This window comes from Dothidotthia symphoricarpi (assembly GCF_010015815.1).
Source record: "Dothidotthia symphoricarpi CBS 119687 unplaced genomic scaffold P153scaffold_14, whole genome shotgun sequence".
In the NCBI taxonomy this organism is placed as follows: Eukaryota; Fungi; Ascomycota; class Dothideomycetes; order Pleosporales; family Dothidotthiaceae; genus Dothidotthia; species Dothidotthia symphoricarpi.
Window position 1 is genome coordinate 917,149 of NW_022985021.1, and position 24,093 is coordinate 941,241.

Sequence of the window (24,093 nt, forward strand, 5' to 3'; positions counted from 1 at the left end):
GCGTTTCTAAGTTTCTTCTACTGACTAGTCATTGACGAGGTCAGTCTGTCAGTGCGGGGTCTGATTGCTTAGGTTCCGCTTATTTCGGTGTATACGGTTGAGGGGACACGAATCTTCTACTGTTTCTTCTCCGGTCTCTCCACATTGATCGTATATATAATGGAACTCACTTCCCGAACATCGTAGTCCGTCGATACTCTCCATCAACTTCAACAATACTTTCCCTGGTCCGAATCAAGTTCTCATAGAGATATATCAAGGCTCTAGCACCCTTGTCCAAATTCATTCTTGCCGAGACTGTTTGGAGTCTTGCCACACGACCTGTTAGTATCAAATAAAGCGGGTCCAAATGACTAGTTTTACAATTTCCGACAGCAACCTTGAAGGCATCAAGGACCAAGTCGTCCTCATTACCGGTTGAGATCCACTGTCTAACTCTATATCACTCCTATTAACTTGCCTCAGGTGCCTCATCTGGAATTGGTCTGGCAACTCTCCGACGTGTCCTCAGACATGGCGGCAGAGTGTATGCCGGTGATCTCAACCCATTGCCAGAACCAGAGGCATCGTCAGTTCCCTATATGAAAGTCGACGTAACGTCCTGGAAAGATCAGGTTGAAATGTTCAAGGCGGCCCAAGAAATGTACGGGAAAATTGACCATGTGTTCGCCAATGCGGGAATCCAGCCAACAATCTCGCTACTCGAAGACGATACCGACGAAAACGGAGATTTGATGCCACCAAAACTGAATACGATCAATGTCAACTTGCTAGGATGCATGTATACAGTTAAATTGGGCATTCACTACCTGAAAAAGAACCCGAAAGGTGGCAGTGTCGTATTGACAGCCTCGGGAAGTAGCTTTACGCGGTTCCCCGCCACAGACTATAGTACGCGGGGCATCTGCTCCCTGGATACATATCCAAAACTGACAGCTGCTCAGCAACGGCCAAACACGCAGTGCTCGGCCTCTTGCGTGCATTGCACCCGCTTCTTTCCCCTCATCTCCCGATCCGGATTAATGCCATCGCGCCTTCATGGACCGACACCGGTATCGTTCCACGCGAGGTCATTGCTGCGTTAGGAGAAGGCAACTATCAGTCGCCTGATGTGGTTGCTCGTTCGGTTGTCGTGCTCATGGCTGATTCCCGGCGTTATGGCGAGTTGATCTATAGTGATGTGGGAAAGTTCATGGATCTGGAGAATGGCGAGAAGGGATATCATGCGTTTACAAAGAAGATGCTGGGAATTGCAGAGGAAGAGGAACTGAAGGAAACGAGCGTGCTTGGAAGGTTGATCGACGTGAAGGGTGAGATGTCAAATTAGATGCTGGGGATGGAACAGTTGCCGGCCATTACAATAACAATTTGCGCGTGCCCTACTGCTTCAGCTCTGTACCAGACAACGTAAGACGTTTGCTACATCGTGAAGGTACATTGAATCCATTGTCGAAATCGTTCGTCTTCTTACATGCCTGGCTTCTGTGTTTGATCGTGAGGTCCCTAATCAAAATTCAACAATTATTGAGCATTGCAGTACCTGGAACGATCAGTAATAAACATGTGATTACGGCACCTCGTAAAGCTTGGTCGAAAACGCGTCTCATCATGCAACTTTAGACGAGATCCTCAATTCCAAACAACGCCATATTGCATGCAGTAGAGCCCGAGGATAAGACCATACCCGGCCTAAGCACACACATACACACATATTGACGTGAACAAGGTCCGGGTGAAACAAGAGCAGTTTCTCATTCATGTGCAAGAGACGTCTGGTACAAGAATATCCGCAGAACGAGGCACACAATCCATGCCTCCAGAGCGTAGAGTCGTTGTTCTGAGAATAGTAGATATCACCCTTGACTTTACCCACTCTTTTCATCTAAACCTAACTACTGGGATCCGGCATAGCGTACCAATTGGCATGCGCAAGCTTTCATGGTCTCCATGACCCTTCATTGTCCCGAGGCTAAACTCTAATTTGCAGTCGGGTGCCTTAGCCTTGGGATTAGTTCTAGTGTCGGAACGCGATCCAGTTTGTTGGCGAAGTGGCTGAATTTCAATGTTTCTACTACCTATGAGTGCGGGCAGCACAACAGCTAGCTCCAAGCGCCACCAGATACATCAGGCGATCGGAGGCGACAGATTGGGCTGGATGGATGCAGCATGCAAAGACACAGCACACGCGGAACAGATAAGCGCTCGTTAAAATGTGCGACCTCAGGATTGAGGGTTCTGGTGTTGAGGCTGAACGCAACCGCAGACTCCATGTCGAGCTTTTTGTTAACTACATCTGGAGCCTTGCATCTAATTGCGTACATATACATGCTCAACACTGCTGTCAAACTTGGATGCGGCATGGGATCAACAGCCCTAGAGTCGTTTTCGAGTCATTGTGCATCGGTCTGGCAGTTACTAGTGCCAACACCGACCATCTGCCGGCAGGAAAAGGTTGGGGTCCCCACAAACCCCACACCTCCACAAGCCCTTGGACGCCACGACAGATCATTCAGCACCCATGAACCGAACGCGTGTCATGGGATAAAGAAACCGGCATCGATTCCGCTGCATACGAGAGGACTACAAGTCCCGAAGTTGGTGCCGACCCAATCACAGCTGGCTTGAAGTTGGGGATTCTTTTGCATAGTTCAACGCCAAGATCATGTAAGTTCACTTGGCACCTGCCGTCCAGGCCAGGCCGACAGGAGCCAGACACGGTATAAGAGTCGACGGTACGTCGGTTTTCAGTACCCAATTGCTGTCTCTTCACCACTCGAACTCGCGCAGACTACTTACCAAGATGGCTGCTGAGAAGGACTCGACCAGTCAGTACGAAGACTTCAAACACGGAGACACGCACGACGTCGCGGAACATGGCCATGCTGCTACCGATATGTGAGTGTAACAATACATAACATATGCATGTAAGCTTACATACCCAGCTATGGTCATTCACTGGTGCAATTCGATCCCAAAGCGGAGGCACGCCTGAGACGGAAGATCGATCTCTACATTGTGCCTACGGTGGCTCTACTCTATCTTTTCTGCTTCATCGACCGAGCAAACATTGGAAACGCGCGATTGGCTGGGTTCGAGAAAGACCTGGGACTCGCAGGTTATGATTACAACTCGATCTTGTCGGTCTTCTATATCAGCTACATTCTGTTCGAGGTAAGTTCATCTCAATCGACGGGAAATCTTGCACAATGAAAGGACCTCACTAACACAACATTAGATCCCATCGAATATCTGCTGCAAATGGATCGGCCCAGGATGGTTCATTCCAGGCATCTCGCTCTGCTTTGGTGCTGTGTCAATTGCAACAGCTTTCGTTCACAACAAAGCACAAGTATCTGGTGTTCGGTTCGTGCTCGGAATATTTGAGGCCGGAATGTTGCCAGGTCCGTATGATCTTTGCTTGTGGTTTGAATTAAGCTAACTCGATATAGGGATTGCTTACTACATGAGCCGTTGGTACCGCCGAAAGGAGCTTGCTTTCCGCCTTTCTCTCTACATTGTCATGGCACCACTCGCAGGCGCGTTTGGTGGATTGCTGGCATCTGGTATCCTCAAACTTCACTCGTTTGGTTCTCTTACACGCTGGAGGTATGTCATCTGAAAATCGATAACACGCTATCACTGACTCTTCTAGGATGATCTTCGCCATCGAAGGCATCGTGACCTGCATCATTTCCCTCGTCGCATTCTTCACGCTTACAGATCGCCCCGAGACTGCCAAATGGCTCACCCAGGAGGAGAAGGACTTGGCCATTGCTCGCATAAAGTCGGAGCGTGTCGGTCAGATCGAAGTCCTCGACAAACTCGACAAGAAGAAGACACTTAGGGGAATTTTCAACCCGGTGGTCCTAAGCACAGCCGTGATCTTCATGCTCGACAACGTCACGGTACAGGGTCTGGCTTTCTTCCTTCCAACGATCGTACGAACCATCTACCCCAAGAACACCGTCATCTCCCAGCAGCTCCATACAGTGCCTCCCTACATGGTAGGCGCATTTTTCACTGTGCTCTTCCCGTATCTCAGTGGACGCTTCGACAAGCGAACTATCTTCATAATTGCCGGCGCTCCACTTATGATGACGGGCTACATCATGTTCCTGGCCAGCACCAGTACGTCAGTTCGCTATGGAGCAACGTTCCTTATAGGATCTGGCGCGTTCTCCTTCGGCGCGCTTTGCAACGCACACGCCTCTGCCAATGTTGTATCTGACACAGCGCGTGCCTCTGCCATCGGCACCGTCGTCATGTTCGGCAACATTGGTGGTCTCATTTCCACGTGGAGCTTCCTGCCATTTGACGGCCCCAACTACCACATTGGTAACGGATTGAACTTGGCTACAAGCAGCACAATTCTTATACTCAGCACTGCGATGTTGTTCTGGATCAGAGGCAATAACAAGAAGCGGGAAAGCGTAAATGTTGACCAGGAACTGGCAGGCATGTCGTATGGACAGATCGAAGACTTGGACTGGAGACATCCATCATCGAGATGGAGGGAGTAAACTTCGATTGGTACAATCACATGTGACACGACAACCAACTCAAAAGGCGAGAGATACCCCAGTGGATGATTATGTCTCGATGGCTTCAATGTACTTTACTACTGTTTATTTATGAGCTTGCATGACTTGATGATATGATTTGAACTTCCCTTGTGTAATGTTTGTGATCGACTTCAAAGATAAATCCATATACACGCCAACACGAATGTGTGGCGTAACACCATGTTGTTTACACATAAGAAACAAATTTCCTCCACATTGTCCGCCCCGTTTCATTAAAACCCGTGATTGAGTTCTACTTTTTCCTTTCCACCGAATACCTCCCACTCTTCAGAGCTAGTGAAGAGCTATGTTCTACCGTCTTAAAAAATCTTACCAAAAACGCCGAAAGGCCAAAACGCAGCATTGTTTCAATTAAAATAAATAGACACAGGGGTGTTATCAGCAACTATTGGATGATGCAATGTTCGATGTTTATGACATCGGACCCTTGCTTCCCCGCCGCTGCGCGTTCACGACCTCGGTATCTCGGATCAAGATCTCTTTGGACGAACATGCAACCATGACACGAACAAACGTAGACCTTGGCGATTTTGTGACGGCCGCTTCTCTTCCTGGCTCACTCCTAATTCCATAATTGCCTTGGATTCTACTATTACTCGAGTATTACCAGACGCTACCTAGGCTCGAACTACACTCACAATGCCGTCCGCAATCAGCATAAAGAAGATCGACGGCAAGCCGGGGAAAGTTTACTATCCACTTGAGAAGATCACAATCCCTGAGCCTCAGCCAAAGGATGATGAGGTATGAATACATTTCCATCCCTCATACATACATATATACTAACTCCCATCCTAGGTCGTAACAAGCCTCACAGCCGCCGCCCTAAACCACCGCGACCTCTTCATCCGCCAACACCTCTACCCAGGCACAACCTTCGGCGTGCCGCTCCTCGCAGATGGGGTCGGAATCGTCACACGCGCGGGTTCCTCCGCCAAAGCCCAAGCATGGCTCAACAAGCGCGTCGTCGTAAACCCCATGACAGGCTGGGCCGACTCGCCCGACGGGCCCGAAAGTCCCGCCGGCATCGCGATCCTGGGCGGTACCAAGACGGACCCGCGCGGCACGCTGGCCGACGTCATTCTCTCCGACGCAGGGGAGCTCGAGGAATGCCCCGCGCATTTGACCGACGAGGAGGCTGCGGCGCTGCCGCTCACGGGCTTGACGGCGTGGCGCGCGTTTTGGGTGAAGAGTGGGAATGCGCTGCCTGGGCGGAATATCCTCATAACGGGGATAGGGGGCGGTGTCGCGCTGATGGCGCTGCTATTTGCTGTGGCACAAGGGTGCAATGTATATGTTACGAGTGGGAACCAGGAGAAGATCGACAAGGCGGTCAAGTTGGGCGCGAAGGGGGGCGTCATCTACAAAGCGGAGAAGTGGGAGAAGGAGCTGCAGGGCCAACTGCCGAAGGATAGACCGTATCTCGATGCTATTATTGACGGCGCGGGCGGCGATGTCGTGAACAAGGGGACGAGGCTGTTGAAGGTACGTTCCTCTCCCTGCATTTCCAACCCCTCAACCATACTAACATGTATGCCTAGGCTGGAGGCATCATCTCCATCTACGGCATGACGGTGTCGCCGAAGATGGATTTCCTCATGAGCGCCGTGCTCAAGAACGTCGAGGTGCGCGGATCGACAATGGGATCGCGCAAGGAATTCGCAGACATGGTGCAGTTTGTGCGCGAGAAGAAACTGCGCCCTATCGTGTCGCGAAGTGTGCATGGGCTGGACATTGCGAAGATCGACACGCTTTTCGACGACATGAAGAACGCGTCGCAGTTTGGGAAATTGGTCGTCACGCTGGGGGAGGCGAGAAGTAAGCTGTAGATGGGAGGAGAAAGAAGGTCGACTAGAAGGGCGCATTGGTTATATCCGGATTACGTGTTGGACAAATCAGAAGATGGAAGAGGCTGAATTCATTGTACAAATCCGTCATCTTGCCCTACACTGCCGCCAGACAACTCAATATAAAGTTACACATCACTCCGCCCCAAACTACACACTAAATGGTTGAAGAATCTATAGCATGAGCTCCAATGGGCTCTCAATCACCTTCTTCAGCTCCTTCATGAACTCACCACCGACAGCACCATCGACGACCTTGTGGTCGAAGCTACCGGTGATGACAATCTGGTCGTCCCACTCGATGCTAGCTGTGCCGTCCTCGGTGGGCTCGCCAGGTACCGCGACCTTCTTTGTTGTGCCAATGGCAACGATGCAGGCTTGTGGGGGGTTGATGACGGCGGTGAAGCGCTCAACGGCAGCGTTCATACCCATGTTGGAGATGGTAATGGTTCCGCCCTGGTACTCCTCAGGCTTAAGCTTGCCATCCCGTGCGCGCTTGCCGAGATCCTTGATCTGTGATGAGACAGCCGAGAGTCCGAGGGAGTTGACGTTCTTGACGATGGGGGTCATGAGGCCGATTGGAGTGGAAACAGCGACGGAGACATCGACGACATTGTGCTGGCGGATGATGACCTTTCCGTCAATCTCACGCCATGACGAGTTGGCAGCGGGGACTTTGCGGGCGGCAACACCGAGGGCCTTGACGAGCAGATCGTTGACGGACAGCTTGTACTTGCCGTCTGCCGAAGCATTCAGGGCCTCGCGGAGCTTGAGCATCTTGGAGACGGAGATGCTGGAGGCGACAAAGTAGTGGGGGTTCTGCTGCATGCTCTCGGTGAGACGGGTGGCAATGACCTTGCGCATGCTGGTGGCCTCGGTGTCCTCGTAGGAGGCGGCACTGGACGTGGCACCGGCGGCGGCGGGGGCTCCTCCGGTGGGCTTGTAATTTTCAATGTCCTCCTTGGTGATGGCGCCGCCCTTTCCAGAGCCCTTGATGGAGCCAAGAGGAACACCCTTCTCCAGGGCGAGTTTCTTGACAGCGGGCGATGCAGAGGACTGGCGCTGGAGGGCGGTTTGCAGGCGTGCGCCGGTGGAGTCGGACTCGGTGGCGGCGGGGGCGGGCTCCTCGTTGGATGGGGGTGCAGTCTTGGAGCCAGAGTCTGCAGGTTCGCTGGCCTCGGAGGCGTCGCCCTGCTTGGAGGGGGTGTCGGGCTTCTTGGCGCCGCCGGCGTCGTCGATGGAGAAGGACTCGAAGGCGGACACGTCCTCACCCTCTTCGACCAGGACAGCAATGGGCTGCACACGTCAGTCACAACAACTCCGCGTCGACAAGCAGCAGACTCACGCTTCCCACGGCCACGTCCTTTGTGCCGGCGTCGCACAGGATCTTGGCAACGGTGCCCTCCTCCTGGAACTCAAAGTCCATCTGGGCCTTGTCGGTCTCGATCTCGACGAGCACGTCGCCGGGGGCTATCGAGTCGCCGACCTTCTTCTGCCACGCGCCCACGTTTCCGGCCGTCATGGTCGGGGAGAGGGCGGGCATGCTGATAACCGTGTGCGAGGGGTAGGCTGCGAGGGGCCGGCGTTAGCACCGCACAGGGCGACGGAGAAATGGGGTGGCGCCAGGGAGAAGAGGGCTGCTCACATTTGGAGGCATAGTAGCGGGCGAGGGCAGCCAGAGACGGCGTGCGCCTGCTGTGGGTCCCGAGTCAGCCAGAGTCGACGTCGGAGGCACGTATATACACGCGGCGGCAGGAGCGACCTACGCAGCAAAGTCGGCGCCTCGTGTCGTCGGCAGGGCGCCTCGCAGCGCAATTGACCCCCGCGAGGCCAATTGGGCGCCCGCGCGGGACAGCAGGTGGGAGGTGGCAGGCATTGAGTCGGGGCGGCGGCGGCAGCGGTGGGATTTCAGCCGGGCAGGCAGACACTGGGCGGGAGACGGGGAGGGCGCGAGGGCGGCGGGCGGGGACGGGCGAGGGGAGCAGAGCAGCGCTCGAGGTGTGGTGAGGACGATGGGCTGGTGTCGCTCAACAAAAAAGCTAGTGGAAGCTGTAGCGGAGATGGGTTCGCGCCAAGAGTCAAGCCACAGTTGGCCGTCGTCGTCGCCCGTCCGCTGCGTAACCCCGGCGAGTAAGGAGCGGCGCCCGAAACTCGAAGACACGAAGACACTTTGCCCGTCCACGCCCCGTCTGCTCCTCGCCCTGCACCGACCGACGACGGTCCCGCGCCCCCTTCTCCTCTCGTGCTGCTCGTCCCGCCATGGTCGCTCAGGACCGCCCCGCCAGACGCTGAGAGACACGTCCCCAGATTATCCGGCGCATACCGTCATCCACCACTGCCCATCATGGCCGACACCGACACCCCCGAGAGAGCTGAGAGTCCCGTGGGTGTGGAAGCACGCGAAGAGCCACCTGCCCCAGCAGCCCCATCACCCTCATCTTCCCCATCGCCATCGCCCTCTTCCTCCGCAGACGAGACGGAGAGCAATGCAGACGCAGGGTCCCAGCACGCATCCAGCCATGGCGACGACCCAGCTCCACAACAGACACTGCCAGAGCGAGAGCAGTCGTCCACGCCCGCCCTCAACGTGCCCGACGGCCCAGACGCGCCGCGGTCCTCCGAGCAGATCCTCGACCCGCGCACCCACGTCGCGACCCGTCCGCGGACAGACTCGCAGTCGACGGTAGCCACCACCGCCACGAGACCCTCCACCAGGAGCTCGCTCGTCTTCGTCGTCACCGCCCTCGAGACAATCGCCGCCTCCAAAGACGCGAAGAAGAACAAGAAGCTCGGCGACAGCACCAATGCCGCCCTGGCAGCCATCAAGACCGAGGGCGACCCGGCGCGCATCAACCCAGAGGTGCTCTTCGAACCCCTCCAGCTCGCCACCGAAGTCTCCACCGCCCCCGTCTGCATTGCCGCCCTGGACTGCATCGGCAAGCTGATCAGCTACTCCTACTTCTCCGTCCCCGCCGAGCCCCACCCCGACAACAAGGAGGCGCCGCCCCTGATCGAGAGAGCCATCGACACAATATGCGACTGCTTCCAGGGAGAAGCAACCCACCAAGACATACAACTGCAGATTGTCAAGTCGTTGCTCGCCGCCATCCTCAACGACAAAATCGTAGTGCACGGCGCAGGCTTGCTCAAGGCTGTGCGCCTGACCTACAACATCTTTCTCCTGTCTAGGTCGAGCGCAAACCAGCAGGTAGCACAGGGCGCCCTGACGCAGATGGTTGGCACCGTCTTCGAGAGGGTCAAATCCAGGCTCACTGTCAAGGAAGCGCGCTTGAACCTGTCGCGAGTCTCGTTGAATGGCAGAGGCCGCTCCGGAGACAACGTCGACGAGGATTTCGAGGGCGACGCGCAGCCCGTCGACGGCTCCGAGCCCAATGAAGAGGCCGAAGAGAACGAGAATGACCCCGATTTGGGCGAGCCAAGTGACCAGGCCGTCGTCATGCACACTGGCCCCAAAATCACCCTTCAGAGTTTCGAAAACAACATGAGCTTCAACGACGATCGCATACACGACAACGCTCCAACCCTCGTTACGCGAATCAAGGGCAAGCCCGGCTCGAGACACGTCTCCGGCCACGACGCATCGTCCAATACACAACACGAACATGGGAACTCCGAAGAGGAGGAGGAAGACGAGATATTTGTCAAAGACGCCTATCTCGTGTTTAGAGCCATGTGTCGGCTGAGCACAAAGGGCTTGTCGGTCGATCATGCTACAGATGTACGATCACAAGGTATGAGGTCGAAACTCCTCTCGCTGCACATGATTCAAACCATCCTCCACAACAACATTGCTGTCTTCATCTCACCGTACGCCACCATCAGGAGTGGCAGTGGTGATGAGCCTACAAGTTTCATCCAAGCAATCAAACAGTATCTTTGCCTAAGCTTGAGCCGCAATGGTGCCAGCTCCGTGAAGCAAGTATTCGAGGTGGCATGCGAGATCTTCTGGCAGATGCTCAAGTACCTGCGCGTCATGCTCAAAAAGGAGGTTGAAGTGTTCTTGAAGGAGATATATCTTGCCACCTTGGACAAGAGGACCGCTCCAGCATTCCAGAAGCAGTACATTCTGACCATCTTTGGGAGATTGGCTGCAGACCCTCGAGCACTGGTCGAGGTCTACCTGAACTATGACTGCGACCGCACTGCGCTTGATAACATGTACCAGCGCGTTGTCGAGCATCTGTCAAGAATCTCAAGCACACCAGTCACAGTCACAGCTATCCAGCAGCAAGCGTATCAAGAACAACGTGAGAAGCAATCAAAACAAATGGACTGGCAGAGTCGTGGCACATTACCGCCTTCCCTTTCCACTGTGTCAATGAATGCGGCTCACGAAACCGACCATGCGTACCCTCAGGAATGGGCCATGAAGCATGAGTCCCTCGAGGCACTTGTCGAGATATTGCGCTCCCTGGTTAACTGGGCCGAGCAAGCTCTACCAGAAAACCCAAAGGGCCCTAACACGGACTTACGAACGTCGCTCGATGATCTCCGAGTATCCTCAGATACCCGGAGGTTTTCAGAGTCGCCAAACGTTGGTGCGGATTCAGGCACTGTCACACCGCTTGCCGAGGACGATTACGGCCAATTGGAGAAAGCAAAACAACGCAAGACTGCCCTTACAAACGACCTGCGTATGTTCAACTACAAGCCAAAGCGTGGGTTGAAGGCCTTGATAGCAGATGGCTTCATTGCCTCGAACGGCCCTGATGACATTGCCCGATTCTTCTACCAGAATGATCAGCTGGATAAAGCTGCGCTTGGAGAGTTTCTTGGTGAAGGTGACCCTGAAAATATTGCCATCATGCATGCATTTGTGGATATCATGGACTTCACAAAGACACGTTTCGTGGACGCTCTGAGACAATTCTTGCAAAGCTTTCGACTTCCGGGCGAGGCGCAGAAGATCGATCGCTTCATGCTTAAGTTTGCTGAGAGATACATTACTGGTAATCCTAATGCTTTCGCCAATGCTGACACTGCATACGTCTTGTCATACTCGGTCATCATGCTCAACGTCGACCAACACAGTAAGAAGATGAAAGGCCCACGCATGACACCGGAAGATTTCAACAAGAACAACCGAGGCATCAATGATGGAGCGGATCTTCCGGAAGACTACCTTCGCGGCATTTATGAAGAGATTTCCCACAATGAGATCGTTCTGAACACTGAACAGGAGGCTGCTGCAGACAAGGGTCTGGTTTCCCAACAGCCCACCACCAGCCTAGCAAGTATCGGACAGGCACTCACAGGCGGTGCACGAGACTTGCAACGAGAGGCTATTGCCCAAGCGTCTGAAGCAATGGCCAACAAGACCGAGCAGTTGTACAAACAACTCCTGCGAGCTCAGCGGAGGACAGCTGCAACACTCCCAGTGTCAAAGTTTATTCCTGCATCCTCCACAAAACATATTGGACCCATGTTTGAAGTCACTTGGATGCCCTTTCTGACTGCTTTGTCCGGTCAAGCACAAGACCACAATATTGAAGTTGTTCGATTGTGTATTGAAGGTATCAAGTTGGCGATTCGCATCTCGTGTCTATTTGACCTCGACAGTGCACGACAGGCCTTTGTAGGCTTTCTGTCACGCTTTACTAACCTGTATAATCTCAGCGAGATGAAGGCTAAGAACATGGAGGCACTGAAAACGCTTATCGAGGTCGCACATACTGAAGGTAACCTGCTGCGAGAATCCTGGCGCCAGATCCTCACGTGCGTCTCGCAACTTGATCGCTTCCAGCTTATCTCTGCTGGTGTAGACGAACGAGCTGTGCCAGATGTCCTCAAGTCCAATACTCCGCAGTCTCGCAAGAATCTCAATCCACCACCTAATCGCCGGCGACCGACATCACAAGCTACTAGCATCAACTACCAAGCCGACGTAGTTGAAGAGAGCCGTTCTACAGATATTGTAAGAGGGGTAGATCGTATCTTCACCAACAGTGCGAATCTCTCGGGTGAGGCCATTGTCGACTTTGTCAAGGCACTCACTCAAGTTAGCTGGCAAGAAATACAGTCGTCTGGCCAGAGCGAGTCGCCACGTACCTACAGCTTGCAAAAGCTGGTGGAGATTAGTGGCTACAATATGAGTCGTGTGCGTTTCGAATGGACCACCATTTGGCAGATACTAGGCGCCCATTTCAATGAAGTCGGCTGCCACACCAACACAAATGTCGTCTTTTTCGCACTCAACTCGCTGCGTCAGCTGTCGATGAAGTTTATGGAAATCGAGGAGCTTCCAGGTTTCAAGTTCCAAAAGGATTTTCTCAAGCCCTTTGAGCACATTATCAATAATGCCAGCGTCGTCTCTGTCAAAGACATGGTTTTGCGTTGTCTGATTCAAATGATACAAGCTCGAGGTGAGAACATCCGATCTGGTTGGAAAACCATGTTTGGTGTTTTCACTGTGGCCGCTAGGGAGCCGTACGGTAAGGACCATCCAACGTTCTTCTTTTTTGCAACTACTCACAGTCAACAGAGGGCATCGTCAATCTTGCGTTCGAGAATGTCACCCAGGTCTACAACACGCGATTCGGCGTAGTCATCTCTCAAGGCGCATTCGCCGATCTGATCGTCTGTCTCACGGAATTCTCAAAGAACTTCAAGTTCCAGAAAAAGTCTTTACAGGCAATCGAGTTGCTCAAATCTTCCGTACCCAAGATGCTGCGGACGCCCGAGTGCTCGCTGTCTGCTCGCGCAGGTTACCTCAAAGAGTCCGACAAAGGTTCCTTGATACCAAAACAGCCTAGCCGACAGACTCAAGAGGAACAGTTCTGGTTTCCAGTATTGTTTGCTTTCCACGACGTTCTCATGACAGGCGAAGATCTTGAAGTACGGTCGCGAGCGTTGAGTTATCTGTTCGATACCTTGATCAGCTATGGCGGTGACTTCCCGCGAGAATTCTGGGACATGCTCTGGCGACAACTTCTCTACCCCATCTTTATGGTTCTCAAGTCTAATTCCGAGATGACCAAGGTTCTCAACCACGAAGAACTTTCTGTTTGGCTTTCCACGACCATGATCCAGGCGCTGCGCAACATGATCAAGCTCTTCACACACTTCTTCGAATCGTTGGAGTACATGCTTGACCGTTTCCTTGATCTCCTTGCCCTTTGTATCTGCCAGGAGAACGATACCCTGGCGCGTATTGGCAGCAATTGTCTACAACAGCTAGTACTGCAGAACGTACAAAAGTTCAGGCCTGAACACTGGAGCCAAATCGTCAAGGCGTTCGTGGAGTTGTTCCAAAGAACAGAAGCATCGGCGCTGTTCTCCGCTGCTACCAGTGGCTCATCGGCCCATCAGACCCCAGTCAACGGAACGCGAAGCATGTCCGACGAGCAAGTACAGATAGAGACACCACCCGGCGAACTCTCACTGCAGACGCCCACCGAGGAACCAAAACCCGACAACGCACTAGGCATCAACGGCCTCGTGATGCCCCGCCGCGCCTCTCTTGTAACATCTGAGCTATCAAATGAGCAACGCGCACTATCTCTTCATAAGTCCCAAACCCAAGACCTAGAAGACTACCGGCCGGAAACCTCCGACCTCCAACAACCCCCCATTGTCGTCACCGCCGCCCGCCGCCGCTTCTTCAACCAAATCATCACAAAATGCGTGCTCCAACTCCTCATGATTGAAACAGTCCAAGAGCTCTTCACAAACGAAGCAGTATACGAGAAGATCCCCTCAGGCGAGCTACTACGCCTGATGTCGGTGCTCAAGAAATCCTACCACTTCGCCAAACGCTTCAACGCGGACCGCGATCTGAGATCCCGACTCTTCCGCGAGGGCTTCATGAAGCAGCCGCCGAACCTGCTCAAGCAAGAAAGCGGCTCCGCAAGCGTCTACGTCAGCATCCTCTTCCGCATGTACCACGACACATCAACCGACCGCGCCGCTTCGCGCGCAGACACCGAAACCGCCCTCCTGCCCCTCTGCGAAGACATCATCGCCAGCTACATCGAGCTGGACGAGGAAACCCAGCAGCGCAACATCGTCACCTGGCGGCCCGTCGTCGTCACCGTGCTCGACGGCTACACAAACTTCCCCACGCAGGAGTTTGAGAAACACGTCGATATCTTCGCGCCGCTTGTTGTCGGCCTCTTGGGCACCGAGATGGCCAGCGATGTGCAGAGGAGCGTTCAGGCGCTGGTTATGCGCATCTTTGAGACGAAACTCGGCACCGAGCGTGTCTCGCTTATGATGCCTGTTATGCGGAGTCCGAGGGGGAGTTTTACGGGGAGTCCTGTTGTGGGGAGGGGGGGCGGTAGGGGAGGTCGATGAGTGTTTGGTGTGTTTATCTTCTTTTTCTCCTACGAAAGGGGTTGGGGTCGGTTCTTCTTTTCTTGCGATGTTCGACCGCGCTTGCCCCTGTACCTGTAGTCTGGGCTTGTCGTTGGGGATTTGTAGCATTTGTTTCGGTTTCTTTTAGGAATGGGCAGTATGGGTTCTTGTCCCCCCGCCGACTTTATCACAAGACGGCACGATGGTGGGACAGTACTGTCTGTCTGCTTGTATTGTATTGTACTGCATCTTGAGCTATATCAGCTGGGTCATCTTCATCTTTGCCACAATATTTGGTACGGTGTGCATTTCAGGGTTTTGATTTCAGTAGACAGGTTGAAGTTGGAAGAGAACAGATGGCAAGACTATGGGAGAAACAAGTCCTTTTGAATAAATCTCGTGTCATTCATCTATGTACCGGTCTATCATAAACATTGCATCGCATGGCATTACCGTCATCGCATCACAAAAGGAATGGGAAAGATCATGTAACTCTCATCCAGTCCAAATGCTGCCACGCTCCAAAATGCTTTTACTCCCATTCCCAGTCATTGTCATTCGTTGTTCACATTTACCAGCACCTCCAGCGTCAACCCTCTACGACTTATCAGCGTCGGACTTGCCAGTCTCTGCATCCGTCATCTCCGTGTCCTTCTCCTCTGTCTGCGGTGCCTCGGCTTGCCTCTTGGACTCGATATCCCGCTTCTGGCGCTCAATGTCGGCCTGCTTTGCGGCAGCCTCCTTCTCGTACTTCTCACGGACGGCTTGTTGCTGCTCCTGGATCTTGTCGTTGTAGCGCTGGATGATGGGGCCAGCAATGGAGCGGATATCCTCCTTCTTGGAGACGTATTGCGCTTTTGTGGCGTCCTCACCGTCATCGTATAGCCAGTCCTGATACCATGTTAGTGTAATTCAGTCGCACGGGTGCTTGGGCAACTCACCTCGATCGTCTCGAGTTTGGCATTGAGCCTCGACTTCTCGTCATCGCTGGCGAACTCAGCGTAGACATCAAGGATCTTGTCCTTGAGCTCGTAGATGAAGCTCTCGAGGTTGTTCTTCTCGTTCTCGGTGTCGCCGACGAGCTTGTCCTCCATGATCATGGCGTTCTCGCGCTCGGCTGCCTCTTGCTTGCTGGCCTCATCGAGCGACGCTGTGCCTGCTGACAGGGGTAGGTCGCCCTTCCTCTGCTGCTTCTTGACCTTGCGCATTTTGGGTGGCTCCTTGGGCGCATCCTTGTCGACGTCCATTGCCTGTGTGTCATGTGTTAGCTCGACTGGCTTAGTGGCAGAAGCAGAAGGACGCGCAAATACAAATTCACTACTGGACTTGTGTCGTTTCGCGGCAGGCTCCGAATTGAGTCGCTGTCCGGTACTCGGATCGGTAGAAGAACTGGAAACACGTACATCACCCTCTTTCTTCTCCTCTTGAGGCTCGGGAATCGGCTCCTCCACCTCGGTCTCCTCCACGTAGTATCCAGACTCAACGTTGAGTACACCGTGCACATTAAGACGAGCCTTAAGCTTGCAGATCATGAAATCGCCCTTGGGATCCTCCTTGACGCCCTTGACGGAAAATCGGCCGATCCATGGGTTTGTCTTACCCGGCAGCTGCTCTGGGTTGGCGTACCTGGCCTCAAGGTCGAAGGGGTTTTTGCGGTAGAAGGTTAGGATCTTGGTGGAAGGCATGACGTTGCCCTTGTTGAAGACAGTGAGGTTGGTGTCCTCGTCTGGGATATCTTCCGACTTCTCCCATGTGAACTGGACTGGGTAGTTGACCATGTCGTGGATGGAGAAGTCACGGACACGGAAGACTGGGGAGAGGATGGCGCAGCTGAAGGCGCACCCACGAGCAACAGCCTCGTCTTGGTTGAGGGTGAAGGAGAGCGTCTTGCCGCCAAAGTACTCTTGGATGGCGTTCTTCAGGGAAGGCACGCGAGTGCAGCCACCAACCATCTCAATGGCATCGATGTCGTCTGGAGTGAGCTTTGCTTCGGCAAGCGCCTGCTCGATGGGGGCGGTGGCGCGATCAAGCATGGGCTTGACGAGCTCCTCGAGCTCCTCACGCTTGAGCATGCCACGAACGTCGATGTCGTTCATGATAGACTCGACGTTGAGAGGGGCGGCCTGGTTGGCTGAGAGAATCTTCTTGAGCTTCTCGACACCGGCAGCCAGGCGGAAGCGTGCCTTGTTGTTCTCCATGACGTCGATCTTGTATTTCTCCTTGAACTCCTTGGCGAAGTGCTCGACCAGGGCCTTGTCGAAGTAGCGTCCACCGAAATGACGGTCCCAGGCGCTGGACTTGACGACCAACTCGCCCTTGCGGAACTCGACTACGGTTGCGGTGTAGTTGCTGTGGCCGATGTTGACGAAGATGACTCTCCGTGGCTTCTCCTCTGCTGTGGGAAGGTCGAGCTTTGTGATACCGTAGCCAAGGGCGACGGCGGTGTTGTCGTTGATCAACCGCAGGCACTTGAGTCCAGCGATGTCGGCGGCGTCCAGGATGGCGCGGCGTTGACCATCGGTGTACCACACGGGGCAGCTGAGGACGACGTCCGAGACGGGCAGCTTCAGCTCGACAGAGGCGGTGGCCTTCATCCTGGTGAGGAACATGGCGGTGATCTGGGTCGCGGTGAACTGCTCCTTCTTGCCCAGGTATGAGACCTCGGCGCCGACCTGGCCGCCCATGTCGATGAGCGGCGCCGACACAAAGTCCTGCTCGACCTGGACATCGGGGTCGTTGAGGGAGCGGCCAGCGAGGCGGACGAACGATGAGACGGTGTTCTTCAGGTTGGAGATTTCCTGGTTCTTGGCGGCCTCACCAATGTATCTGCTCTTGGGCCCGAAGCCTACGAGCGACCTGTGTGTGTTAGCGAGGGGGTTTGTGGGTAGTGGTGCGTGTTTGCTTACGGAGTCGCGCGGTTGGAGACTTCATTTGCAATCTGCGGGAGTCAGTATGCGCTGGGCAGGCGTGTCTGGGTCGTCGTCAGCACTCACCACGTCGACACCACGGTTCCGCGCAACAGCAATGACGCTGTTGAGCGTCCCCAAGTCGATGCCCACAACAGACATGTTTATCGGCGGAGTGGCGGGGTATCTAGGCGGTCAAAAGCAGGGAAAGAGCGCGGGCAGCGGGTGTGCTGTGTAGTAGTCGTGAGGGAGGGTTCAGACGTCTCGGACGGGCAATGCTGATATCGCAAAAACTGGCGTCCTTTGTGGAAACTTCAGGAAGTCTCCAGAACAAAACTGTTAGTGCCCCGCCATCTGCCACCACAGCTGGTCAGTGCGCCCATGACAGGGATGGACCCAAGAACGTCATTCGCGCGCGAAGGCGACTCGGCCAAAGTCGCGTCTTCTGCTGTCGCATTGCAGCTGGGGCCCCCATGGGCCTTTGCGTAATTCACCCTTGGCGTCACGACGTGTCGATTGCCGTGTTGCAACGCCCTACGCGATAAACATGGCAGACATCCCGCCCTACCCGCTCTACAACAGGACCTACAACCTGTACCGCCTGTCGCCGCTGCACCACAGCCATGGCTCTCTCATGGCCGAGCGGACCCTGCGAACGCACGCGAAACGGCTGAGGGAGCAGCTGAAGGGTGATAGTGTGCGCGGCGTGCAGGTCGACTTTGCCAGTGCAGACGACACGGCCAAGCTGGGGCCCTTGGAGGAGTGCAGCTGGGACATGATGGGGGACGAGGACGCCTGGATAGACCACTACCGCCAGGCAGCCGACGTGGATGCTTCACAGCTGTCTACGGTCCTGACTCCAGACCAGGCGCGGGGCATCCACGTCAGCCTCGAGTACGAGAAGCAGTCCTACAACGCGCTCCTGTTACGCGACCCGGGCATCACATCGTCGCCAGATGGCTTCACCTCTCTCCCCCTCCTCCTGGTGAAGATGCCGGGTCCCATACGAGACGTCTTCCTCGATTACCTCCGCACAGCATTCGACGCCCATGTTGCACCATTAAAACTGTCTTCGTCCTTCATAACATCCAGTCTCGAAACGTACTTCAAGTGTCTGTCAGCAGCCACCTCCACCCAATCCATCCAGGACGTCATACGGCAACTGCACGTGCAGCTGGCATTCCCAAGCACTACCACCTTGCTCAAACACATTGAAATCACCATCGCTGGTGCGCATGTTGCAGGCTTCCTCACCCGAGGCAAGCAACTCATCAGCACCAACAACAAGCCCTTCACAGCCGCCTTGTCCAGTTACCTTCAAAAACACCTCGCTCTCGACATCTCACATCCAAAAGTGCTAATCTCGCGCATATCCTGCAACAGCTTCCACCTCGGCACGGAGCGCCTCAAGCTCACAGCACCAGACACCCTTGCAGACACGTCGTTCTCAGACGAAGGTGGGGCCTCCCAGGATGCAAGTGCAGGCCAACTTGCCGTTCAAGATTTCTTTACGTCATTGATCCGAGAAGCTGCCGGCAGCGGAAAATTCTTGCCCGAGAATTTGGCGAGCGTCGACACGCCGAGCTCGACTGCGAGCGCGAGGACAGCGAGGAGAAAGAGGGCTGTCAGTGGGGCGGCTGTTGGTAATGGAAACAACAAGAGGAACAAGGCAAAGAATCAGGAGAACGGGCCAATGTCTGACGGAGACGAAGATATGTCGGATGGATAGGGTGGTACGATACCCAGTCGGCGAACTGTAATCGTGTTCGCGAGTTTCTCGTTAGCTGTTGTCAAGCTTCATGGGCCCTGCATTGTCGTGCATTTTATTGTAGCTTTCCTTGCGAGTTCATTATACCCCTTAAGCTTTTGATCAGATCACTTCACGACGATGAACCGCTTACAAATTGCCACTATCATCACAACCTCAATCATTTTCCTAAGAAGCTGGTTGTAGCGGCTGCGAGATGCCTTTCTGAAGTCTGAGCTCAGAGAGAGAATTAGATGATTATGAATAGAGCATGTGAGACTTGGCGGCGCGTCTCGACGTCTTGCGTGTCGTTGATCTCCTCAACTCAGTCTCTCTGATTGTATCACAGCCCGCTTTACTTGCAATTTTACAGTCATGACGCTTGGTCGAAGCATCTTCACAAATATCGCAAAGCGGCGCTATCCTCGCTTACTACATACTTCGGGAAGTAGCAAATCAATGCACTTCCACCCTCAAACCGACATGAATCCTTTGTTCTGCTACACCAGCGGACGATGGTTATGGAATGAGCGTGAGCAACTGGAAGCCCGATATCGACGTTTCGACGTGCCCAGTCTTCAGCAAGCGGCCTGCCAAGCCGTCGGCGCAGACAAGTGTGTATCTATTGAGAAGATTGGTGAAGGCAACTACAACAAGGCATATCGTCTTGAGATGGAAGACGGCCAGAAGGTCATCGCAAAAGTCCCACATCCTAATGCTGGCCCACCAGTACTTACCACTACATCGGAAGTGGCAACTATGGAGTTTGCCCGGACCATTCTGGATATACCCGTCCCAAAGGTTCTTGCTTGGAGTGCTACCGACCAAAGTTCTGTCCAGGCAGAATACATCATCATGGAAGAAGCAAGAGGCTCCCTACTCCACGAAGTCTGGCGAGATCTTTCACTGCGGACGAAGTCTGACATCATTCGTGAGTTTGTAGACATCGAAAGGAAACTACTCTCAGTCTCCTTTGATAGGTATGGTTCAGCTTGCTCCAATGGAGAATTTGCCGCCAGTTTGACTTACGCTTGTTGACAGACTGGGATCATTGTATTTCAAGGATAGTGATATCGCGGGATGCGAGCCTGCTATCGTTACATCTGGCCCGCAGGATGTCGTCGGTCATGTCGAATCACGTTATTGCATTGGACCCATCACTCGAACAGAGTTCTGGGTGAAACAGCGCAGTGACATGCACTACTATGGTCCTTGTGAGTGTCTGGACGTCAATGAATTTCGGATTCTAGACTCAAGATGGTTGCAGGGACATCTTCTGCAGAATACCTAGAGTCTGTCGCTCACCGTGAGCTCGACTGGATCAACGCCCACGCGAACCTACAGGAACCGAATAAAACTCCATGGTCGTACATGAGCCCAGAGCAAAATTCTCCGGAGGCTCACACAGTTTTGTTGCAGAAATTCTTATCTACAATTCCGTATATCGTTCCCCAAGACCCAGAGCTTGTTTCGCCCAGACTTTGGCACCCAGATTTTCATGCTGGTAACATCTATATCGACGACCAAGCCCGGATTTCATGTATCATCGACTGGCAAGGAGCCTGGACTACCCCGGTGTTTATCGGAGCCAATCCCCCATTGCTTCTGGACTATGGGATCGACATGTTGATGAAGCTCCCTGGAAACTTCAAAGCACTCGACGATGCTACAAAGGACCAGCTTCGATACCAAGTGTCTCAGTCTGTCCTGATTCACACGTACGAAACACTGACCGCGGAGAAGAACCCTCTGATGTACAAGGTAATGCGACATCCCCATGGCCAGACCCTCAAGCAGTTGGAAGCTTTTGTTGGCTCTACCTGGGACAACAGTCTCTTTCCTTTTGAGGAATGTTTGATCCGTGTTGAGAAGTTTGTTGATATGTTTCCTATTCACTATCCTAGCTAACTGTTGGTACAGTGAGTGGGATCACTTAGGTACTAACGAACCATGTCCGTACCGTTTCTTGCCAGAGAGAATACGGCAACACTACGAAGAGGCGGAGTCTTTCAACAAGAGCCAGGAATTCTGGAAAGGGCTACGAGGTGTCTTGACCGATGAGGGCTATGCGTCGAACGAGAGTTTCGGCAAGGCCGTCGAGATACTTAGGGATTTGCGAGAAGTCGGACTGGATGACCTGAAGGGTGAGGAACGACGCAGTTTGGACAAAGAGACGCGTTGGGTCGTAGATCTCAGTGACCCTAAGACCTAGCACTTACACTATCTCTTGCATGATGAAAACAGATAGAATCGACATCAAAAGTTTAATTGAAATAGTAGGACGCAAGATGAAAAACGCCTTCCTCTATTTGACCTCGGGTGCTTCACATATTTCGTTTAGATTACTGAATACTATTGTGGACGTGATCCACCATTGGAAAATGTAACGAGCGATGGTCAAGCCTTAGAAGCATCCTGTTCCACACTCTTCACGTTCTTCGACGTATCGGGTGTCATTCCATGTTTCCACCAGCCACGAAACCATGTGAACGTCTTCGAATTCTTCGCCTGGGCGCTCTTGATCTCCGCCGGCGGTTCAGATTTCCTTTTCGGTCTCCAAAGTCTACAAATCCATGCAAGCGCGCTTTGTAATTCGAAGTGTGGCGGTCGAGCAACGATGAATACTAGGGTCGTTACGGGTACTGCAACTGCAAAGTAAACCCAGAAATGCGGACTGCCTGGCATGTTATCAGGATTCATACTGAAGAGACTTGAGACGTAACTGAGTGGAACGAAGATAAGTGCGAGAACAGTCAAGCGACTAATGTTCAATGTTTCAGCAAAGTTTTGTCTCGCATCGATGATAGAAACCAGAGACGTGACGACAGGTAGCATGTTCTCCAATCTCGCACCCGCAGTCTCTATATTGCTGTTGATCACTTCGAAATCTTTGATGACGTGATCCATCGCTGCACAACTCCTCGAGCCTAAAGAATTTTGGGAACGGAGATTGCGGATAACCAACTTGATCTTTTCTTGTGAGATTGTGCTACGGCGTTGCCAGCCTTGCAGTTCACGTAAATCCGCGTTGAATTTGTCAAGATCTGGAAGTTGATTGCCTCGGTATTCGTACTGCTTGATGCAGTGTCGCATCACGGCGTGATATTTCACCCACTCCGCTGCTACAATCTTGAGGGGGTAGTATGCCAATGATTGGATCGTGGGATCTTCACGGTTGAAGCAAGCTGGAACGCGAGCTTGCCAGCGTTGCACGACATCGTCCAACATGCCGCCTCTTGGACAGTCGTTCAGGGTATTCCAATTTTCAGAGAATTTTGGGGGGTCCGCAAAATCCTCGTAAGCTCCTAAGAAGGGCCGCAAGATCAGTTGGACCTTGTGTGTTGCATCTTCTTTGTGTCCCGAGGTGAAATAGACATCTCCGAGCGGCGGGTCGACAAGGGTCAAGGCTTAAAACGTCAGACTCAAGCATTTACAACCATCGTATACGTACCTAGCCATAAGCCGTTACTCCGCCGGATTTTGATGATGGATACTTGGCGTGCCGCGAGTCCAACGGTAGTAGAGCGCAAGAATACCACTTTGCGATCGATTGCGGTGTCTCCCACCAGCTGCCTACCAGCAAGATCTGCGTTATCATAGGTAACAGGACAGTGGTAAGCGGCGTTGAGGTAGTTTTGCGAGAGGAGCCGGGATGGCAAAGTCGCTTCATTTGGAATGGGATGGCGCATGGCTTTCCGCTGAACTGTGTGCAGATGCATTGCGAAAAAAAGAGGGTCGATGTCAAGCTCAGAACCAAGTAGCTCAATAATTTCGACCGTCAAGTCCTCTATCACCAACATCCGTCCTTGTAGTGGTTGGCTATGATCGTCTTCAGACCCTCCATGACTTATATCGGCCTTGCTCAACAGTTCAGAAGAGAGATGGTCAATACCACCGATTTGGCGCGCAGTAGGAGTAGGTGATCCTCTTTGGAAGTCCAGTGCGGAAACACGGCAACTCTGACGACGAGCCCTTGGATTTGAAAGGAAGCCGTAGAGGGTAAGTAACGACGGGTAGCGTGGACAGAGAGCCTCGACGTAATCTTTGTATGTTTTGGGATGCGGCATAATTCCTTGAGGCCACAAAACAAAGGTTAATGACGAATTGCAGAGCAATTTGATGTAACTGATAAAATAAACGAAACACGTTGTTGGGGAGGGACGCCGTAGAGACAACAAGCTGAGAGTGGAAGATGCAAGTTATAGGCTGACCAAGTCGTGATAGCGAGGAGGCCGCCAATGCCGCAATCGATTGGCGGCATTGAGGATGGCCTAGGCACATGAGTATATGGGGCTGAGTTCAAGCTGCCTCGTTGACGTGACTCTCAGGCAAACTGTATGCCTGGAAAGAGGCAAAATCAGGCAATTTGCCTGGATGCATCCTCCTTCGACCTTAAGCTGTTCGTAGCCATAATTGTGGGTCGCTTGTACCGGTGACCACCGTCAATGACGCTAGCGCTCCTGAAGGTCCCACCCCACCAACATGATGTACACTAGCAGTGATACGGATTTGCTCCAATAGCTATCGAAATATGATGGCACTTTTTGCGAATGTGGCTGCGGACGTGAATATGGCTGGATTTCCTGAGAGCCTTGCAGCCTGTGGCGTTTATATCACGATATAAGTATAACTAGCATCCCCAACCTGATACAGAACAAAGTCTGATTAGTATTCCTCCCTCATTGTAACCTAGCCTG

The 24,093-nt window shown here is 53.3% G+C and overlaps 10 protein-coding genes across 10 annotated transcripts; 7 read left to right on the forward strand and 3 right to left on the reverse strand.

Moving 5' to 3' along the window:
- The first annotated feature begins 347 nt into the window (after window positions 1–347).
- On the forward strand, window positions 348–1,458 carry P153DRAFT_368328 (NAD(P)-binding protein). Its single transcript, XM_033668486.1, has 3 exons — window positions 348–416; window positions 466–891; window positions 945–1,458. The coding sequence occupies exons 2-3, from the start codon at window positions 621–623 to the stop codon at window positions 1,325–1,327; spliced, it is 654 nt and encodes a 217-aa protein (XP_033522161.1). The 5' UTR covers window positions 348–416; window positions 466–620; the 3' UTR covers window positions 1,328–1,458.
- A 1,040-nt stretch (window positions 1,459–2,498) lies between these two features.
- On the forward strand, window positions 2,499–4,641 carry P153DRAFT_320258 (MFS general substrate transporter). Its single transcript, XM_033665113.1, has 5 exons — window positions 2,499–2,895; window positions 2,943–3,171; window positions 3,236–3,401; window positions 3,450–3,606; window positions 3,653–4,641. The coding sequence occupies exons 1-5, from the start codon at window positions 2,801–2,803 to the stop codon at window positions 4,518–4,520; spliced, it is 1,515 nt and encodes a 504-aa protein (XP_033522162.1). The 5' UTR covers window positions 2,499–2,800; the 3' UTR covers window positions 4,521–4,641.
- Window positions 4,642–4,910: 269 nt separating this feature from the next.
- On the forward strand, window positions 4,911–6,412 carry P153DRAFT_344135 (NAD(P)-binding protein; the record flags this gene model as incomplete). The annotated part of the gene is made up of 3 exons (XM_033666038.1): window positions 4,911–5,327; window positions 5,382–6,068; window positions 6,125–6,412. The coding sequence occupies exons 1-3, from the start codon at window positions 5,223–5,225 to the stop codon at window positions 6,410–6,412; spliced, it is 1,080 nt and encodes a 359-aa protein (XP_033522163.1). The 5' UTR covers window positions 4,911–5,222.
- A 192-nt stretch (window positions 6,413–6,604) lies between these two features.
- P153DRAFT_295236 (dihydrolipoamide acetyltransferase component of pyruvate dehydrogenase) lies at window positions 6,605–8,306 on the reverse strand (the record flags this gene model as incomplete). Its single annotated transcript, XM_033664014.1, has 4 exons — window positions 6,605–7,726; window positions 7,776–7,999; window positions 8,076–8,122; window positions 8,197–8,306. The coding sequence occupies 4 exons, from the start codon at window positions 8,304–8,306 to the stop codon at window positions 6,605–6,607; spliced, it is 1,503 nt and encodes a 500-aa protein (XP_033522164.1).
- Window positions 8,307–8,564: 258 nt separating this feature from the next.
- P153DRAFT_432834 (uncharacterized protein) lies at window positions 8,565–14,743 on the forward strand (the record flags this gene model as incomplete). Its single annotated transcript, XM_033672991.1, has 2 exons — window positions 8,565–12,882; window positions 12,933–14,743. Exons 1-2 carry the CDS (start codon window positions 8,775–8,777, stop codon window positions 14,741–14,743), a joined length of 5,919 nt encoding a protein of 1,972 aa, XP_033522165.1. The 5' UTR covers window positions 8,565–8,774.
- A 445-nt stretch (window positions 14,744–15,188) lies between these two features.
- On the reverse strand, window positions 15,189–17,850 carry P153DRAFT_432835 (heat shock protein 70). The gene is made up of 4 exons (XM_033672992.1): window positions 17,737–17,850; window positions 17,650–17,681; window positions 15,685–17,599; window positions 15,189–15,634 (listed from the first exon to the last, which is right to left on the reverse strand). Exons 1-4 carry the CDS (start codon window positions 17,809–17,811, stop codon window positions 15,341–15,343), a joined length of 2,316 nt encoding a protein of 771 aa, XP_033522166.1. The 5' UTR covers window positions 17,812–17,850; the 3' UTR covers window positions 15,189–15,340.
- Window positions 17,851–18,196: 346 nt separating this feature from the next.
- On the forward strand, window positions 18,197–19,378 carry P153DRAFT_294599 (uncharacterized protein; the record flags this gene model as incomplete). Its single annotated transcript, XM_033663967.1, has 1 exon — window positions 18,197–19,378. The coding sequence occupies one exon, from the start codon at window positions 18,197–18,199 to the stop codon at window positions 19,376–19,378; it is 1,182 nt and encodes a 393-aa protein (XP_033522167.1).
- A 197-nt stretch (window positions 19,379–19,575) lies between these two features.
- On the forward strand, window positions 19,576–20,711 carry P153DRAFT_55435 (uncharacterized protein). The gene is made up of 2 exons (XM_033673278.1): window positions 19,576–20,610; window positions 20,664–20,711. Exon 1 carries the CDS (start codon window positions 19,772–19,774, stop codon window positions 20,432–20,434), a length of 663 nt encoding a protein of 220 aa, XP_033522168.1. The 5' UTR covers window positions 19,576–19,771; the 3' UTR covers window positions 20,435–20,610; window positions 20,664–20,711.
- P153DRAFT_368332 (uncharacterized protein) lies at window positions 20,261–21,682 on the forward strand. The gene is made up of 2 exons (XM_033668487.1): window positions 20,261–21,267; window positions 21,317–21,682. The coding sequence occupies exons 1-2, from the start codon at window positions 20,654–20,656 to the stop codon at window positions 21,606–21,608; spliced, it is 906 nt and encodes a 301-aa protein (XP_033522169.1). The 5' UTR covers window positions 20,261–20,653; the 3' UTR covers window positions 21,609–21,682.
- Window positions 21,683–21,793: 111 nt separating this feature from the next.
- On the reverse strand, window positions 21,794–23,463 carry P153DRAFT_387515 (uncharacterized protein; the record flags this gene model as incomplete). Its single annotated transcript, XM_033670656.1, has 2 exons — window positions 21,794–22,803; window positions 22,848–23,463. 2 exons carry the CDS (start codon window positions 23,461–23,463, stop codon window positions 21,794–21,796), a joined length of 1,626 nt encoding a protein of 541 aa, XP_033522170.1.
- Window positions 23,464–24,093: the final 630 nt, after the last annotated feature.

Coding starts and splice junctions, on each gene's coding strand:
- P153DRAFT_368328 (XM_033668486.1), top strand. CDS start 621: ATGTTCAAGGCGGCCCAAGAAATGTACGGGAAAATTGACCATGTGTTC. Junction 892..944: donor GTTCCCCGCCACAGACTATA/GTACGCGGGGCA, acceptor ACAGCTGCTCAG/CAACGGCCAAACACGCAGTG.
- P153DRAFT_55435 (XM_033673278.1), top strand. CDS start 19,772: ATGACGCTTGGTCGAAGCATCTTCACAAATATCGCAAAGCGGCGCTAT.
- P153DRAFT_368332 (XM_033668487.1), top strand. CDS start 20,654: ATGGTTGCAGGGACATCTTCTGCAGAATACCTAGAGTCTGTCGCTCAC. Junction 21,268..21,316: donor TGTTTGATCCGTGTTGAGAA/GTTTGTTGATAT, acceptor CTGTTGGTACAG/TGAGTGGGATCACTTAGGTA.
- P153DRAFT_320258 (XM_033665113.1), top strand. CDS start 2,801: ATGGCTGCTGAGAAGGACTCGACCAGTCAGTACGAAGACTTCAAACAC. Junction 3,172..3,235: donor TCAGCTACATTCTGTTCGAG/GTAAGTTCATCT, acceptor ACACAACATTAG/ATCCCATCGAATATCTGCTG. Junction 3,607..3,652: donor GGTTCTCTTACACGCTGGAG/GTATGTCATCTG, acceptor TGACTCTTCTAG/GATGATCTTCGCCATCGAAG.
- P153DRAFT_432835 (XM_033672992.1), bottom strand. CDS start 17,811: ATGTCTGTTGTGGGCATCGACTTGGGGACGCTCAACAGCGTCATTGCT. Junction 17,682..17,736: donor GGAACCGTGGTGTCGACGTG/GTGAGTGCTGAC, acceptor TGACTCCCGCAG/ATTGCAAATGAAGTCTCCAA. Junction 15,635..15,684: donor CCAAACTCGAGACGATCGAG/GTGAGTTGCCCA, acceptor ACATGGTATCAG/GACTGGCTATACGATGACGG.